Here is a 15,880-nt window from a genome sequence, read left to right as displayed (position 1 = left end):
GGCGGGGCGGGGGCGGTGCCCGGCCTTCCCGCTCCCCGAGCTCCCTAACTCGGCGGAGCCTCCTTAAAACTGTGCCGTTAAAATGGGGGCGGGTTTTTCAACTCAAAAAGCGCTCAATTTTTTTTCATTTCAAAAAAAGCTGATGAGGTCGGAAAAAAAAAAAAAAAAAAAAGACGAAACCGGCCCGGACTCAGCAGCGGCAGCGGTGGCGGCGGGCAGCCTGAGCGCGGCTCCTGCCTGCGAGGAGCCGAGCGAAGCTGCCCGGCCGGACCCAGGGGACCGGGGAGCGGGGACAGCGCCCGGCCGGCAGCGGCACTAACTGTCCCGGCTCGGGGGAGCCGGAGAGAGCTAACTGTCACCGCGAGCGGAGGGGAAAGCATCGGGGACCCGGACCTGGGGCCGGGCCGGGCCCGGGGCTCGGCCGAGCCAAGTCAAGTCGGGCAGGAGCTGGAGCAGGAGCCGGAGCCGGGGCGAGGGAGCCAGAGGCCACCGGGGCCCCGGGAGAGCGAGAGGAGCGGGGCCGGGGTCGGGACCGGGACCCGAGCCGGGCGTGCCCGCCGGAGGTGCCCTGCGAACTCCGGCGCCTCGACGGCAAGTGGAAGCTTGGATGGGCCGCAGCATTCGGAGGCCGGGGAACGAGCCCGCCGGGTCGTAGGCGGAAAGCGGCGACCGGGGACCCGGGCTCCCGAGGGAGGGCGCGAGGCTCCAGTGCCCGCGCCTGGACCGCTGCTCTTTCGTCCAGCCTTGCCAGCCGCCGAAGACTACGGGAGACTCGGCCGCGGCACTCCGGCCCGTCCGGCACGATGAGGAGGCCGGGACCCTGCAAAGGGCGGCCGGGGCGCCCCCGGGGAGCGCACGGCGCCCCGCGCCCCCAGCCCGTGAGGCTCGGCTGGGCTGTGACTGCACTCTCGGCGAGCTGCGGAGCCCGCCCCTAGCGCCTCGGGCTGCCCAAGGACGGACGCACCGAACCCGGAGGGAAGCCTGGGGGGCCGCCGGGCTCTCGGCCAAGGAGCCCTCCAACCCCGCTTTGCTTTAACCCGTTGGAAGTGAGCGCTCGGGCAGCAGCCCGGGCTTCCCCGCCGGCCCGGGCTGGGCGCCCCTCATGGATGGAGAGGCGGTCCCGCCGCTTTGCCCCGGAGCGAGAGCTGGAGCCGGAGCCGCCGCCGCCGCCTCTGAGGCTCGAGTCGTCGTCGCTGTGAACAAGGGTGGGTTGCTGATGTTTCCTTTCTCTCTTTGCTCCTCTCCCCGTCTCCTCGTCTTTTTTCCCCCCCGGTGCTCCCGGCGGCCGCTCTGCTCGAGCCCCCGGGGCTCAGCGCCGGTGGGGGCCATGCCTCTCCGGGCATGGAACACATCTGACAGCTGCCCGCCTCGCTTCCAGGCGCGCAGTCGCCGGCGGCTCCCAGGGCTCGATGTGCCAGGGTGTCTCTGGGTCGGCATCGGCGGAATTCTTCCTAGGGGTTAAGAGAGAGCGAGAGCGAGGAGAAAGCCCCCCTCCAATAGCTCCGTTTTGCTGAATAATCACGTGTGAATCGAGGGGCGGGCTCTTGGCAGGCAGATCTTACTAGTATTTACTACACCGAGCTCACTCCCGAAGATTAACCATCCCAGCCCTTCTGTCAGGCTCCGATGCCATCATGCAGCCTGGTTAGGAGCAGGGGGGGGCCCCGACTAACGCATCTTTTCCCGATCGTCAGGACCCTAAAGAATGGCCGAGCCTTTGGGGAACGAGCTGGCGTCCGCAGCTGCCAGGGGCGACCTAGAGCAACTCACTAATTTGTTGCAAAATAATGTGAGCGCCAATGCAGAAAATGGATTTGGGAGGACGGCGCTGCAGGTTGGTATCCCGAGAGGTGGGGGAAAACAGGTCCCCGAGGCGGCGTCCCTCCGGGAACCGGGCTGGGGGAGCGACAGCCAGGGAGCTGCCCGGGGTCCCCAGTCCCACTCTTTTTGGAGACGGAGCCGGTTGCCATATTTTAGATCTCAACTTTAAGTCGATCCAACTCCCCCCAATGACGTACTTGGAATAAACTCGCCAAAGCCAATAACCTAGTCGATCTCAGGGAGGTGGCAGGTCTCGTCTCGTTTTCGGGGGGCTCTTGGGGGTCGGGGTTGGGGGTTACTCCCCAGGAGTCCTTCCAGCGCTGAGGTTGCTCGAAGTAGATCTGTAAACACGTCTCAATGATGATTATCTGGAGTCAACACACTGTTCTGAGGGATTCGGTCTGCTTTGCCCCAGTCACTACCCCGCAGGTCCGCTTTCTCGGCCCCTACCTTCCGGGAGCCTGGCCTTGGGGGGACTTCGAGGGCTTCGCCTGGCGCCCGGCAGCCCCCGGCCCCCAGCTCCCAGCCCCGGGGCGCGATGTCCATTTCACAGTTAACGCGGCTGCAATCGCCGCCGCCGCCGCCGAGCTGCCTGCCACCCGCCCATTCACAAGGCAATCCGGGGGGAAAGGCGACTTTGCGGCTCGGCCAGAGGCTAAGCGCCCGCCCGTTGCTTTAAATTTACAGACAACAGCCCAAATGTGCCCGAGTGCCAAACAGTTCTTGTACCTGATAGAACGCTGGTGTGGACTTTTGTGGTGTTTTTCCCCCTTCACTTCCCTGAATAATATCACGATGTGGATGAAAAGAGACAAAAGGCACAAGCTTTTTCTAAAATAGTCCCTGTATTTCTCCTGGTGTTCTAACAATCTCTGTTACGAAATGCTACACTTGAGCCCCGGTCTTTTGGGGTTTTGGAGTGTTTGCTTTCAGACACAGAAATTAGGAATTTAAGTGGCAGGAGATAGCTGTTGGCAGATGGAGTCCATGTACTCTTTGGAGCTGAAAATCGGGATCCAGGACCTTGCAAAATATATTTAGTTTTCCCCGAGTTTATGCACGGACACGAACAATCTTTACTGTTTGTGATTTCAGATAGATTGAGGGGGAAGAGATAACGATTGTCTTGATTTTTTTCTTCTAACTGTGCTCCCAAAAAAAGTAGGATCCCCCAAGTGCTACACGCTGACTAGATTAAAAGGGTTTCTGTTAAAAATCTAAATATTCTAAAAAACCCAGAAAGGAAAGGGGTACTCGAATTATATTCAAAAACCGACTAGCCAAAGCTTGGGTTTTTACAGAAATACTAGGAGAATTTTACTGTTAAGTCTGCCAAGGACCTATTTTGGACTCAGTTTTTACATAAACATACACTGTTGTTTACATTAACCAATCCTAATCAGGGTACTAATACTCACTTATTGACGCTTAACCCTGTCTGATTTAATGACACATATCTATTCTCCCCAAAAACAAAACAAACAAACAAAAAAAAAAATCGTCCTAGAGACTGTAGATTTATTTTCAATATGTATAATCTTGAAACAGTGAGTGGTGATACAACTCGAGAGAACTTTCTCTCAGCAGTTTCCAATATTACTATTATTTGCTGAGAGGAGATGGAAAATTTCCTTCCACAATTATATTAATGTAATTTAATTGCAGCAATTTTTCCCCCCTTCTGAATGTTGATTTCCAAATTGGGATATTAATGGCAGGGCCTGAGTTGCAGATTTAGTCTTCAAAGCTCTAAGGTGTCCCCGTGTCTCTTCATGTCTATTCTTCTGAACACTAACTCAAACTCCAAATTCCCTCTCGATCTCCAGAAGGTGCTAGGTTAAGTTTCTGACTCAGAATGTTATTTCAGAGAACTTATTTTAAAAAACAACAACAACAATTGCCTTTGTACCCTGTTTTAATCTTTGCCTCCAGAAAAAAAAAAAAGTCTAAAGCAGTCAACAGTGTTGTGCTTAAGGAAAAGGTTAATGACATGCTGTCTTCAGTGTGCACTGACTCAACATTTTGCATCTTTAATATATTTTACTACCATTAGTTAATTAGGGATTATTACTGGTCAAGGCAATGCTCCTTTTCAAAAGGAGATCAGTTTCGGGGATATTTTCCAACAGATTATAAATAGAAATACAATGCTTACTTGTCTACCTGAATGTAATAAAGATTTTTCACTTGTTGACATTTTCTGGCTTATCAGGGAGAGACTCTATTTTCCAGAACCAAGAATCTATATTTTCTATTTTGTATGATGCAATCTAACATGATGTGACTTTAGAAAAACTACTAATGAGGGCCACTGGATGTAGGCCTTCTTAGCACAGTGTAGGAGTTCCATACACAACAATAGATACCTAGCATATGTCTGTGGAAATTTGCAAAGTGAACCATTTGTGTGCAAATATTAATTATTGAGCCTTAATTTTGATATAAAACACTGGAAGTAATTGACAATAGCTATTCCCAGCTGCCTGGGCTATTAAGATTAGGTGAAAGCTGAGGAAGGACCACCAAGTGATTATATAAGAAAGGAAAACAATAGTTCAAGAGGCATAGGGATTCAAAATAGACAGTAATCTCGTCTCATCTTTCCAAATCATCCATTTGAAACTCAAGTGGTCAGTTAGAACTTTGGAAAACAAGCAACACTTTGTAGAATGACCAGTAGTGTTTGTATTTGTATTATTTAAGAGAACATTGGTCAGACAGCCTGTAGTTTCCTCTCAAACACAAACACACACGAACTCTGTTTTAGTTTGGTTTGGTTTAGTTGATATATATAATCGAAAGGGAGGAAGCTTCCTAAATTAGTGAATGTCTTAACCATCATTTACACTTTCTTTGGGAATAGAGGTTTTTAAGTTTAAGATGCATCTTGTACTCACTATAAAGCAATTGGTTGTTATGAAATGGGGAAAAAAAATCAAGACTGTTCTTTGAGCTATGCTTTTATTTTAGAAATTAAAAGTTAAGAAAATTAGGTCATTTTGGATTTTTTTTTTTAAGGCAAATCTAATATATTCTCATATTGGATGATGGAATGGAATCTAATACTGTGAGCACTTATTTTGTTATTTAAGGAAGTCACCCAAATGGCTGTTTTTACTCCTGGGGCCCAGAAAATGTCACCCCTTTTGTGTATCACCAGATGCAATTTTTTTTTCAGCTTGAACAAGAATAAAGATTGACATTCTTTACTTACAATAATCAGTCCCACAATCTCTTTCATTTCGTAAGCTTAATGAAATGGAAATTACACAATTCTTAAGTATTCTGGATTGAGAACTAGAAGGGACTTTAGTTATCCTCTAGTGCAGATCCTGTTTTTACACTAGATTTCATCGGTGTATTTTTATTCACTTCTCTAAAAATTAAAAAATAATTTCTCATTAAAATTAGATAGCTAATTTTTGGTCTCCATCCCAGGCTGCAAAGATTTTAGCTGTGATAAATTTGGTACTGTATTTACAGTCTGTTTAAGATCTTCTATCACCCCCTCCTTCAATTGTAGAACTTTTCAAAATAATAATAACCACACTAAGTTGCATTTGAAGATTTATGAAGCATTTATGAAGCATCTCACAACAGCCCTGGGAGATGATTGTTGCTCTATCTATTATCTGTCAAAGTGCAGTTCTAGCTGTTGTACGGACTGGGAAACAGGTTCAGCCCAGCGAAGTTCCCCAGCTAGGAAATGTCAAAGCCCAAAGCTGGGATGACAGGACGTGGGGGGACAAAATCCTTGGCGCCCAGCGGAGTCCAGCATTCTCCATTTCTCTCCCTTCCCTTAGCAGTATTTTCTGTACGCTCAGTTTCCCTTCCGCTCAGGCTTTCCGTCCCCCACGTCCCAGCAATCGTTACGACTCTTAATCGTCCTAATCAGTAGCACGGTTCTGATCCATAGCACTGACCACCTGAAGGCGCCACCTTTGGGAAGGTCAGTGAGCCCAGCCCTCCCCTCCCGCTGGCTCGGCGAGAGCCTCGAAGGAGCCCACCGCCTGTCTTTGTGTTGTTCCCAGGTGATGAAGCTCGGAAACCCTGAGATCGCGCGGAGACTTCTACTGAGCGGCGCCAATCCGGACCTGAAGGACCGCACCGGCTTCGCCGTCCTGCACGATGCGGCCCGCGCCGGCTTTCTGGACACCTTACAGACTCTGCTGGAGTTCCAGGCCGACGTGAACGTGGAGGACAGCGAGGGCAACCTGCCGTTGCACCTGGCGGCCCGCGAGGGCCACCTGCCCGTCGTGGAGTTTCTGCTCCGACACACCGCCTGCAGAGTGGACCACCGGAACCACCAAGGCGACACCGCTTGCGACGTGGCCCGCCTCTACCGCCGGGACGCCGTGGTACGACTTCTGGAGGCCGGCCGGCCCGACGACGCGGCCCCGCTCCGGGGCGGCCCGGCACCGGCCGGCTCGCCACTCGCCGCCGCAGCCGAGCCGCCCTAGAAGTCCCAAGGCCAGGCCGGCTTCTGCCCGGGAGCCGCACCTGCCCTCCGTGTTCGGCTGCCCCGTCTGACTGTTTGCGCGCGGACCGGGGATTACTGCGCTCTCCCACTGCCTTTTAAGCCAATAGTCAGAACCTCAAACTCCGGAGGTGGGATTCTTACGAAAGATTTATGAATATATTTAAAAAGGCTTCCAATTCGCCTGCAAACACCCCCCTCTTTTCCCCCCAGAGACCTAAAATCTGCTTGCAAACTGCTTTGGTCTCTTCCAGAATGTAGACTTTCTTCCTCCACTTCCAGCCGCAGCCCACCTCAGCCCTCACCTCCCTAACCTTTCTGGCCCCCTTGCCTCCCCCTCCTTTGCCACTTCGTCTTCAGAGTCTGTCTATATCCTGATGCTTCTTTGGCCTAATTAAAACTCTTTTTAAATGGGACAAATGTTTTCGGTGATTTCTTCCTCCATTCCCACTTTTCGCTCCTCTCTGCTATGATTTTGCCCAGGAAGGTTTTATTCAAAGTGTGAGACAGTTTGTTCTATGCATTCTGTTCAAAAAGGTTCACAGGCCCTAGAACTGGCAAGGACTTTATAAATTATCTCATTTCGCAGATGAAAAAACTGAGGCCCAGGGAAGTGGCCAGGGGGCTATTACACATAGGATTTAGAGCTGGAAGGGGTTTCTGAGCAGGAAGTTCTTGTAGGCCTTTATTTTCTTTTTACAGAAGCAGAAAAGGAAACCTCGGGACTTTGGGGGAAGCAGAGGCAGGATCCTCGAGGCCAGATTTTTTTCTAGATACAGTTTAGACTCCTTTCTACCTCTCTCTCTACTTCCTTTCTGTTATCACCCCCTCCTTCCCCTCAAAAGAACGTGGGGGATGACCACTGTCGCCAGTGGAGAATCCCCTTCAGATTGTTTCCCTAAGTTTGGGCTAATTTTTCTGGGATTCTCTTCAAGACAGAATTAGTTGCTATGGGGTCAAGGACGAGTCCCGATACAAAGAAGCGATAAGAAGACATATTGTAGCTATAGAACACCCCTGCAGTCTTTTTACAGGCAGCCTGCTTTAAAACGTTCTTCACTTTAAAAAATCACTTCTCAGAATGAAATTAATTTTAAGGAGTTTGGTTTCCAAAGGCTTAAAAAAGAAGCGAACCCTCGTTGATCCTCAGTTTCAGCAAAGCTCCAAATGTCGGATAAGCATTGAATACATGTGTTCAGATGCTGCTTTTTATCAGTAGGGACAGCTATACCTCAAGCTACACATGAAAACATTCTCAAAATTATTCTCTAAATTACAGTTATAAATGGAGGGGACCCTAAAAATGACACTGTCCACAGGCTGAGGTTTCTGAGGTCCAGAGATAAGTTTTGTTCGGTTTTCATAAACAAGACAACAAGTACTTATTAAACACTTAACTGTGTGCCAAGCTTTGCTAAAGAAAAGAATCTGGCCCATAAACAGGACTACTTTTCTTTAGGAAATAAACCTCTGCAACTGGCCAGAGTGTGTTTGTTTCCCTGGATTTTTTTTTTCCTCACTCTCCCTACTCTTCCAAAGAGGTTGTCTATGAAGCTCTTCATTATATGACACGAATTGTTCTTCTAATACCAGCATTCACCTAAGTTAGAAGGATGGTCTGTAGGAAATTTCCCCTCTATTCCCCAGTGGAATGGAGTTCACCTTCCATCCTGGAAGGAAAAAAAAAAATCCCCTCTCCTCTGAAAAACATGTTAAGCTTTAATAAAGCACAGGCACCATTCTGCTAGATGGCTTCCTGAATACAGTTGGAGCTGAGAGCAGGCAAATAGGTCTGAGTCACTGATTATCCATGAGTGTAAAAATCACAAGGAGAAAGCTTTTAATCATTCTGACCTAGCAACCCAAGGCACGGTCTTAAAGCAAAGCAATCAGCTCCATCCCACTCCCTATATAGGGAGCTCAGCCATGTCAAAGTAGGTCACTTCTAACACTCCAACAAATTAAAGTAAACGAATACACCCCTACACAACACCCCGAATGAAATTAAACTAATGTCCCTACTACACACACACATACACACCACACACACATCTCTCAAAGGAACAGACGGACTCAGAACTGGAAATGGATTTATGTTTATATGGCCAAAGCATCACTGGCCTTTGTGCTTAAGAACAAATATTCGGCATACAAATCACATTCTCTTGGACTATTTCTATCTGAGTAAAATGACAGCATTTGAATGAGCTACTTGTTTTCTAAACTAAAGAAAATGGTTAAGGATTCGAAGTCCTTCCTCTGGGAGGTCATCATCTAGTCCCGAAGGACCATTCTCAATTTAAAATAAAGCTTAATCAATTTGACTCCCTCTCCCCCGTTTTTCATACTGCCCAACTGCCTCCTTCCCACCCCACCTCCCCTTCTTAAAGATCCCAAATATAATTCCCAAGAAAATTTCCCAGCTTCAGCTAGGCCCAACCAGGGGTCCTCCTGCCACAGGTTTGCATTCAGGTAGTGGAAACTCGGTGTTTGGAAGGGTGGGGGGAGTGTGAAGGGAGCTGTTTTTCTTTAACAGCCTTAAGTTGACATTTGAAATCGCTACATGACTCTGCTGCTTCTTACGGAAATCACTTTGCTCATCTCAGGATTTGAGAAATGACTGGTGTGGTCTTCTATAGGAAGGGAAAGAAGCTCCGATTCGATCGTTCAGAAGATTCGATAGGATGCATTATTCGGGCCCGTGAAAATACTGCAACGTGTAAGAGACTGAACATCGTGCCGAGGGAGCAGGGTGGGCGGGAATCCAGCTGCTCTCCACTGCCCGGAGCTGCAGGATGGAACTGGAAGGGAGGGGACAGACTGGAGCGCCTGAGGGCCGGCTGGAGCTCTGGCAGAGGCCAGGGCTGGGGATGATAACCCGGGCCTGGGGGGGAGGGGGGATGGTTGAAGGGCTACGGAGAATAGCTATGTAGGAAGCCAAGGACAAGGCTTCTGATTTCAGATCCCCCCACCCCCACCCCTCAGTGCCAGAATAATGCCTGGAATAAACAGCCCCTGCCATGGCCCGGAGGGTGAGTGCGTTCTGTGAGAAAGGCTCCGTTAACCCCCCGCGCCAGGGTGGGCAAAGCCCACTGCCACTGCGCTGGGGCTCCCGGGTGTTGCGTCCTGGGCGCTTCCTTCCTCCAGGAGACCCGTCTCCTCCATGAGGAGGAGGAGGAGGCTGAGAGGTGCAAAGCCCCAGGGGATGAGCTTTGGGACCTTGTTCATTTCCTCGATGCGGTTCGAAATAAACCTGCTGGGGAAGCAGCAGGAAGAACCCAGGTCGGTCCTGTCCTCTCCCGGCACAGAGAGGTTTCCTCAGCTTTGAGCCCCAGGTAGAAATTATCCACCACAAGGCTGACCACCGAGCTGAATGAGGATGAGCAGCCACGACCACAGCCTGCCTTGCTCCCGGAATGGAGGGAGAGCCACCAGGACCGAGGAGAGAGCTGGGGCCAAGGAGGAAAGGGGGGCAGGGGGGGTTGACTCTAGCTCAGAATAATTCTTAGGTCGGACAGAGGAAGGCTCACACTCCCCTAGGAAAACCGAGGGCTCCCTAGGGCTCCCTGCCTAAATCAGAGCCCAGACCGGCCCTTGCCCTGGCGTGAAGATTATAGGCTTGGAGCTGTGGGAACTTTGGAGATAATCGAAGCAAATCCTTCCTCCCTCTTTAGAGGGGGAAACTGAGGCTCAGAAGCCCTGAGGTCAAAGAGCTAGCAAATGGTAAAGGTAGGACTCGAACTCAGGTCCTTGAGGATCACTTGTAGGCCCCGGCTCAGGCAGGGTCGATTTGGGAGCCCGGAGTTCCTTGTCTCCCTCTCCAGGCTCTCGGCCTCTCTCCTTCTCTCCAGTTCTCCCTCCCTCTCTCCGGGTGAAGAGAGGCAGCCTGCGTCGCGGGGGGGTAAGGAGGGGAAGGAGAAGAGGGGGTGTGGAGGACTTTCAAAACCGTTAGCTATGGTAGGGTTGTTTTTTTTTTTTTTCCTCCTCCTCCTCCTCCTCCTTGCTACGGTTTCTTTTCTTTTCTCTTCCTGTCCAAATATTTTTAAATTTCCGCGCCTGAAATAACAGCTCCTTTAATTTACTCAGTTTCCTCCGAAGGCTGGGCGGCCTGCTAGGCTCGTCTCCCCCCCACCCCCACCCCCAACCCAACCCGCCGCCTGGCTCCCGCGGGTCGTGGGGCTGGGAGGGGGGGGCAACAGGCGCTGCCTCTGCCCCCGCCCCCACCCCCCTCGGCCCCCCTGCGGGGACCTCGCCTGACCCCGGCTCTCTGGGCGCCTGGGGCTAGCGGGAGGAGGCAGGGATGGGGGAGACCGCGGCTTCCTCCCCTTTCCCCCCACCCCCGGCTGTCTCCCTCCTTCCCTCCTTCCCAGCTTGGCCTCCCCTGTTTCCAGTCTCGGGGCTCCTCTTAGCCCGCCTCCCTCTGGAGAGAGCCGCCTTTTCGCCGGGACTTGGACTTTTCTGCCCCCGACTCGGACCCCCAGCCTGCCTCAGCCTCAGCCCCCGGCACCAGCGGCGGCGGCGGCGGCGGGGCTGAGTGACCGAAGCCTCTCCCCCCAACCCCCCGGTAACCTTGGAGGCGCCCTCGCAGTGAGTCTGTGCGGGGCCTGCGGGGGGCGGGGGGAGAGGGGGAGCGGCGAGAGCGGGGCAGGCGTTTCCTGGCTGCGGCCGCCAGGCGCCCGGGGACCGGCTTTCAGGGGCCGGCATCTCCCCACCTCCCCCCGGCTCCCCTCCCGCCGGGACAGGCTCCTTGTTCTCGGGATGAGGGAGCAGACGAGGGAGGGGGTTCCACCCGGCGGCGATCCAGAAGGATCGCGGCCGTGACCTTGGGCCTCGGGGCTGGAGGAGGCTGGAGGGCAGCGTGGGAGAAGCGGGAGAGGCGACGTGGGCGGGGGTAGGGGTGGGGGGGAGGGAGGGCGGGCTTGTCCGGGGTCCTCTTCGAGGTGAGCTGGCCCACAGGCTGGGGGAGGGAGCTCGGGGGAGACAGTCAGCCGCAGGGAACAGCGCGCCCCACGGACCGAGCCCCAGGGAGCCGCGCGGTGCCCTCGGGCCCCCCGACCTCCCGGGACCCACGGGCCGAGCGAGCTCCGGAGCTCTCCAGGGAAGAGCCCTGTGGGAGGGCACCTGGACAGGGCTGCCTAGGACCGGGCTACGGGATTCATTTCCAGCCCTGGCGCCCAGGCTAAGCGTACGCACGCTCCTAAGAGTGCACTTGAACTGCTCCCGACAAACCGTGGGCGCCTAATAAATGTTCGCTGACTCGAAGAGGCCGGTCCTGAGCATCCGTGGAGCTCGGAGCCAGAGGACGGGAGGAGGGAAAGTGGCAGGGCTCGAGGAGTGGTGCTTTAGCTGCAAAGACCTCCAAAATGGAGAGTGGGTGTTGCTCACTCCCCCCGCGGCGGGCACGCTGACCCCGAGCCGGACCAGGGCTCGGCACCGGGCGGGGCGTTCTCCTCAGGCCAGGCTGAGAGCCTCAGGTGCCGGACAGCCGGCTCGGGGCTCCCCGGGCTCCCCGTGTCTCCCAGCCTCTGCCCAGCTTCTCGTCCCAGTGCCCCGGGCAGGGGAGAACCGCAGGGGCCGCCGCCCCCGCCCCCACAGCGGGCTCGGCACCTGTGAAAGCCCAAGCGGAGCTCGCGGCGGAGCCGAGTCTGTAAAATGGCTTCTGAGGCGTGCAGAGAGAGGGACAGACAGATCGCGGGCAAGGAGGGGGAGAGAGAGAGAGGGAGAGAGAGGGGACGAGGCAGCCAGGAAAGTCATTTCGGCCCTCCTGGTACTTTCCATCCATTCAGGTCCTCTCCCCTCCACCTCACTCGAACAAGAGTTTGAGGACAGGCCGGGGCAACAGTCCCCCCCCCCCCCTTCGCCCGCCCCCACCTCCTAAAAACCCACTGTCAGCCAAAAATATCAGTTCTTTGGGGGAGGAAGTAGCAAGCCGCCAATCCTTATTCCAACTGCTTTTTACTGCTCCGTTAGCACTGTTGGTCAAATTGCTTCAGAGGAGAAATTATGAGGCAGGACTTTAAAAGCCTGTCAATGACAAAGTGAACTCAAACGCTGCTAATCCCCCCAACCCCCACACCACTTAACACTTAGTTATTTGAAAAAATAGAGTCCGGTCTCCCGGCGAAATGTGGGGAGGCCAGATGGGAGCCAAGTCTGCCCTCTCCGTCCCAGCGCTCCGTGCACACCCCAGGGACTCGGAGAGGAACCCGAGGGGACAGTCCGTGTGCTCGGCCCTCCCAGCGCTAGCCCTCTGCCTTCTCTGCCATTCCGGGGCTGGAAGCCCAGGAAGGTCAAGCTTTTGCAAGACTTACATTTGAATTTAGATGTTGAACCAACTCCTGCATCTGAGAGCACAGTACAACACGCCCTCCTCCCCTCCCCCGAAGAAGCAGGCAGACGGCCGGCACCGGCCGGAGCCTAAAGCTCCGGCTGTCCCGGGGAAGGGGCCTCGGAGCGGCCCGGGCAGTCGGGCCGACCCGGCAGGAAGAATTCTTCCATCATTTGGCTAATTTCTGCTGGACTGTAACAGTATCTCCCCGAGCGCCAGTCTGAAAGTGCTGGAAGAGTCACTTGGGCCCAGTTCATGGGCTGCGGTCCTTCCCTTAAGGCACTTCTGTTAAAAAGGGCCTCGGCTCCCCAAGCAGCATCCCTGCGAATGCCTTCACTGCCCACTCAGCCACTTCAAACCAAACCACCCAAAAGGGCCATTTGGAACATTTTTTAAATATGCATTTCTATTTTGGTCATGACGTGGAGCAGGTTGGGATGAACTTACTCGCCTCGCTCATGCTTAAAAGAAAGAAGCTAAAAGTCCATCAATTGATTTTTTTTTTTTTTTTTGCCTTTTTGCTGATTCAAGACGCAATGAAATCGCCCCAAGTGTAGCAAAAATATTATCACGTGGGAACAAATTATTAAATTAAGCAGCTGTAACTTATTAATGATTAACATGAGCACAATCCTTCTTATCAATACTCAAGTAAGCAAGGCAATATACTATGGTATCTAAAGTTTAAATGAGAGATGAATAGCTAACAGTATAAAATGCAACCGAAGGTACAAAGAAAATAATCTCCTTTTTAAGATACAAGTACAATTCTTTTATCTATTTAAAATAAAATCACAATTATTTTATAGCACATTATTTTATCTCCTGTGCTATCAATTATTTTTTTTTTTTGCTTCCTTTCTCTCCACTCACCATAAATACTTACTAATTGGTGTGAGTCATCATAGCTCTCTATTTTCTTGTCTCCACACTGTAAGTAATGAACAAGTAAAATACCTAAGGGAATCATGTTTTCCAGATTTAAAAAAAATTCTGAACCCTTCAGGCATTCATTTCCATGATGTATAAACATTACTCTAATTTTAAAAGCATATTTATTTATTGGAAAAGTAGTTACTATCACTTTTATTGAAATTCTTCAGTGGGCCTATGTGGGGTGGAAGGGAAGCACATAGTGCCTGATCTTATTTTCATAAAAATTCCATAGGAAAAAAATTTCTGTGAATCCTATAATATAGTAATTCACAAACTGACATATTTAATATAATTTTTACAAATTTTTCCAATATTCAAGAGCATAACACATGCTAAAAAGTTAGACATAGGAGTAAGAATAGTAAATTTCATGTCTGATCTTTGACCAAGTCATTTGCTGTTTATTAATTTTTCAAAATAGGATAGGAGTTATAATTTTTGCCTTAAGAGACTAATAGAAAATTAAATCTGTCAATGTCTGTAGAGAAATAGGAGGAAAAGAAAATGCCATAAAACCCAAAGCAATATTTTATATATACATATATTTTTAAATGCAAATTGTCCTTTCTGAAATTGATTATCTGTAATATACCTTCCTTATTAGAATTGCATTTCAGATGATCATTTTTTAAATTGCTAATTCCCTTCACTGGGTCCAAAATCTCCCATGTATCCCTTCAGCCTAAAAACATGCAATTGGTGCAACAAAGGACAAAACAGCATAATTTAGTGGTGTTTCAGATCATTTAAAAAAACACCTCCCTCTTAGTAAATCTTATGTATATATCTATAAAACAAATATATTTATTGAATATTTTAAAATTTTACAATTTAGTTCCACATTACTTTTGAGCTGCCAAATTATGATTTTTGCTACAGTAACAGAAACTATTTCCTTCATACACAAGTTCATTTTTCTTTCTGACCCAAATAAAAGAAGGCTAATTATAAATTACAATAATTTTCATTTCTAAAGGATTTTAAGTTTTATAAAGTATTTGCTTCACATTGTCAGGTTCTCTAAACTAATTTAATGGACTTCAATGGTTTTAGCTAGATATGTATATTTAACAGACAATGATAAGGTGCTGTTATGCAGTATTAGAGATTTTTTTCCAAATAATGTAAATTCTTCTAGATGACCCACTGATGTGTGTATATAGGTTCAACAACCTCTCAGATAACAATTTTTTTTCCTTCCTCTCCCAATTGGAAATCTCAAGGAAAATGAGAAAACCATTTTTATTGGAAGCCCATCATGTCTGCTGCCAGAAGTTAAAGCTTTTCAGTTTACAAAACTTTTCACTAGACCTTTTTAATAAATAGATTGAAAAGGGCTCCCTAGCTATCTTCAAAATTTGGTAAGCAAAATAATAATAACAATATGGTCATAATTTGTAAGGTTTTGCAAAAATGTTATGGTAGTATTGAAAGACATTGCTTATGAATATTGTGGTACTTTGCAATTACTGAATTGTGAGATATTCTAGCTTGTTAGGAATGAGTCATATAAAAATAATGTGAAATAGGAAAAGTAAGTAAAAATTAAAACTACTTAGTGTGAAAACTATAACAACAAACAATAGTGTTTACCTCACAAAGCTCTGAGGAAAGTAATGAAAGTAATCTGTGAACTAGAGAAACCACAGTTGACATAGTATCTCTCATTCTAGCCTGACTACTGTTTAAAAATCGTCCTTATGAGAAATATATGTAAAAGCAATTAAAGCAATCATATTTTAGTCTTTGAAAATACAGTTTTGACAATTATAAGAATAAGGAAAATGGATCTTTTCACATGGGATATTTAATATTAACATAAAAGGTCCTTTAATATTAATTATAATCATAATGAGCCATTTGCCATCATAACTGAAATTCAAATGCAAGGACAAAACAAACCATAATAATCTTTAAAAAAAAAAAAGAGAGAGAGAGAGATAAAGATAGGAGAAATGTTAGCAACATCTTTTAAATCATATGATAATAGGAAATAATATTCAAAAGTTGATTTCTGGGTATTTTTAATTTCTCAATTTCAATGAGTTTTCTATCATTTTCATCTGGAAATATATTTTTTTAAATTTTCAGCTAAGGGAACAGTTATGAAGGCCAGTGATTGTTTATTGTTACATGGGTAAAGTGTGTTTATGAAACAGTTTATATGCAGATAAGAGATACTCCTACAACATATCAGTGACTAACTCAGTAACATCTTTAGATGGAAGAAAGATGGGTGGACACATTGGATACTAGTCCTTGGGGCTGATAAATGTAGGATTGGGGTGGGCATTATGCCAGTAAGTACATAATGGATC

General features: G+C 49.1%; 1 protein-coding gene and 1 long non-coding RNA gene across 10 annotated transcripts in view; both read left to right on the top strand.

Moving 5' to 3' along the window:
• Window positions 1–158: 158 nt before the first annotated feature.
• On the top strand, window positions 159–6,718 carry CDKN2C (cyclin dependent kinase inhibitor 2C). 2 transcript variants are annotated; one of them, XM_074265975.1, is made up of 3 exons: window positions 159–1,205; window positions 1,695–1,834; window positions 5,853–6,718. In XM_074265975.1, exons 2-3 carry the CDS (start codon window positions 1,706–1,708, stop codon window positions 6,279–6,281), a joined length of 558 nt encoding a protein of 185 aa, XP_074122076.1. In that variant the 5' UTR covers window positions 159–1,205; window positions 1,695–1,705; the 3' UTR covers window positions 6,282–6,718. The 2 variants fall into 2 exon arrangements, with proteins under 2 accessions (XP_074122076.1, XP_074122075.1); XM_074265974.1 differs by lacking the exon at window positions 159–1,205 and having other exon boundaries at window positions 1,225–1,834.
• A 3,595-nt stretch (window positions 6,719–10,313) lies between these two features.
• The window catches only part of LOC141541660 (uncharacterized), a 91,514-nt gene continuing 85,947 nt past the window's right edge, over window positions 10,314–15,880 (top strand). For 7 of the 8 annotated variants that reach the window (XR_012481865.1, XR_012481868.1, XR_012481862.1 and 4 more), the window contains exon 1: window positions 10,314–10,885. This is a non-coding gene — a long non-coding RNA (uncharacterized LOC141541660). The remainder of the gene's footprint in view (window positions 10,886–15,880) is intronic. The other variant, XR_012481867.1, reaches the window with a different exon arrangement.

The sequence above is a fragment of the Sminthopsis crassicaudata genome, chromosome 4 (assembly GCF_048593235.1).
Source record: "Sminthopsis crassicaudata isolate SCR6 chromosome 4, ASM4859323v1, whole genome shotgun sequence".
Lineage (NCBI taxonomy): Eukaryota > Metazoa > Chordata > Mammalia > Dasyuromorphia > Dasyuridae > Sminthopsis > Sminthopsis crassicaudata.
This window is presented reverse-complemented; position numbering and strand designations above follow the sequence as displayed.

Excerpts from the sequence above, each read along its gene's own strand:
- CDKN2C (XM_074265975.1), top strand. The coding sequence starts at position 1,706 with ATGGCCGAGCCTTTGGGGAACGAGCTGGCGTCCGCAGCTGCCAGGGGC. Across the intron at positions 1,835-5,852 it reads TTGGGAGGACGGCGCTGCAG|GTGATGAAGCTCGGAAACCC; the intron begins GTTGGTATCCCG and ends TGTTGTTCCCAG.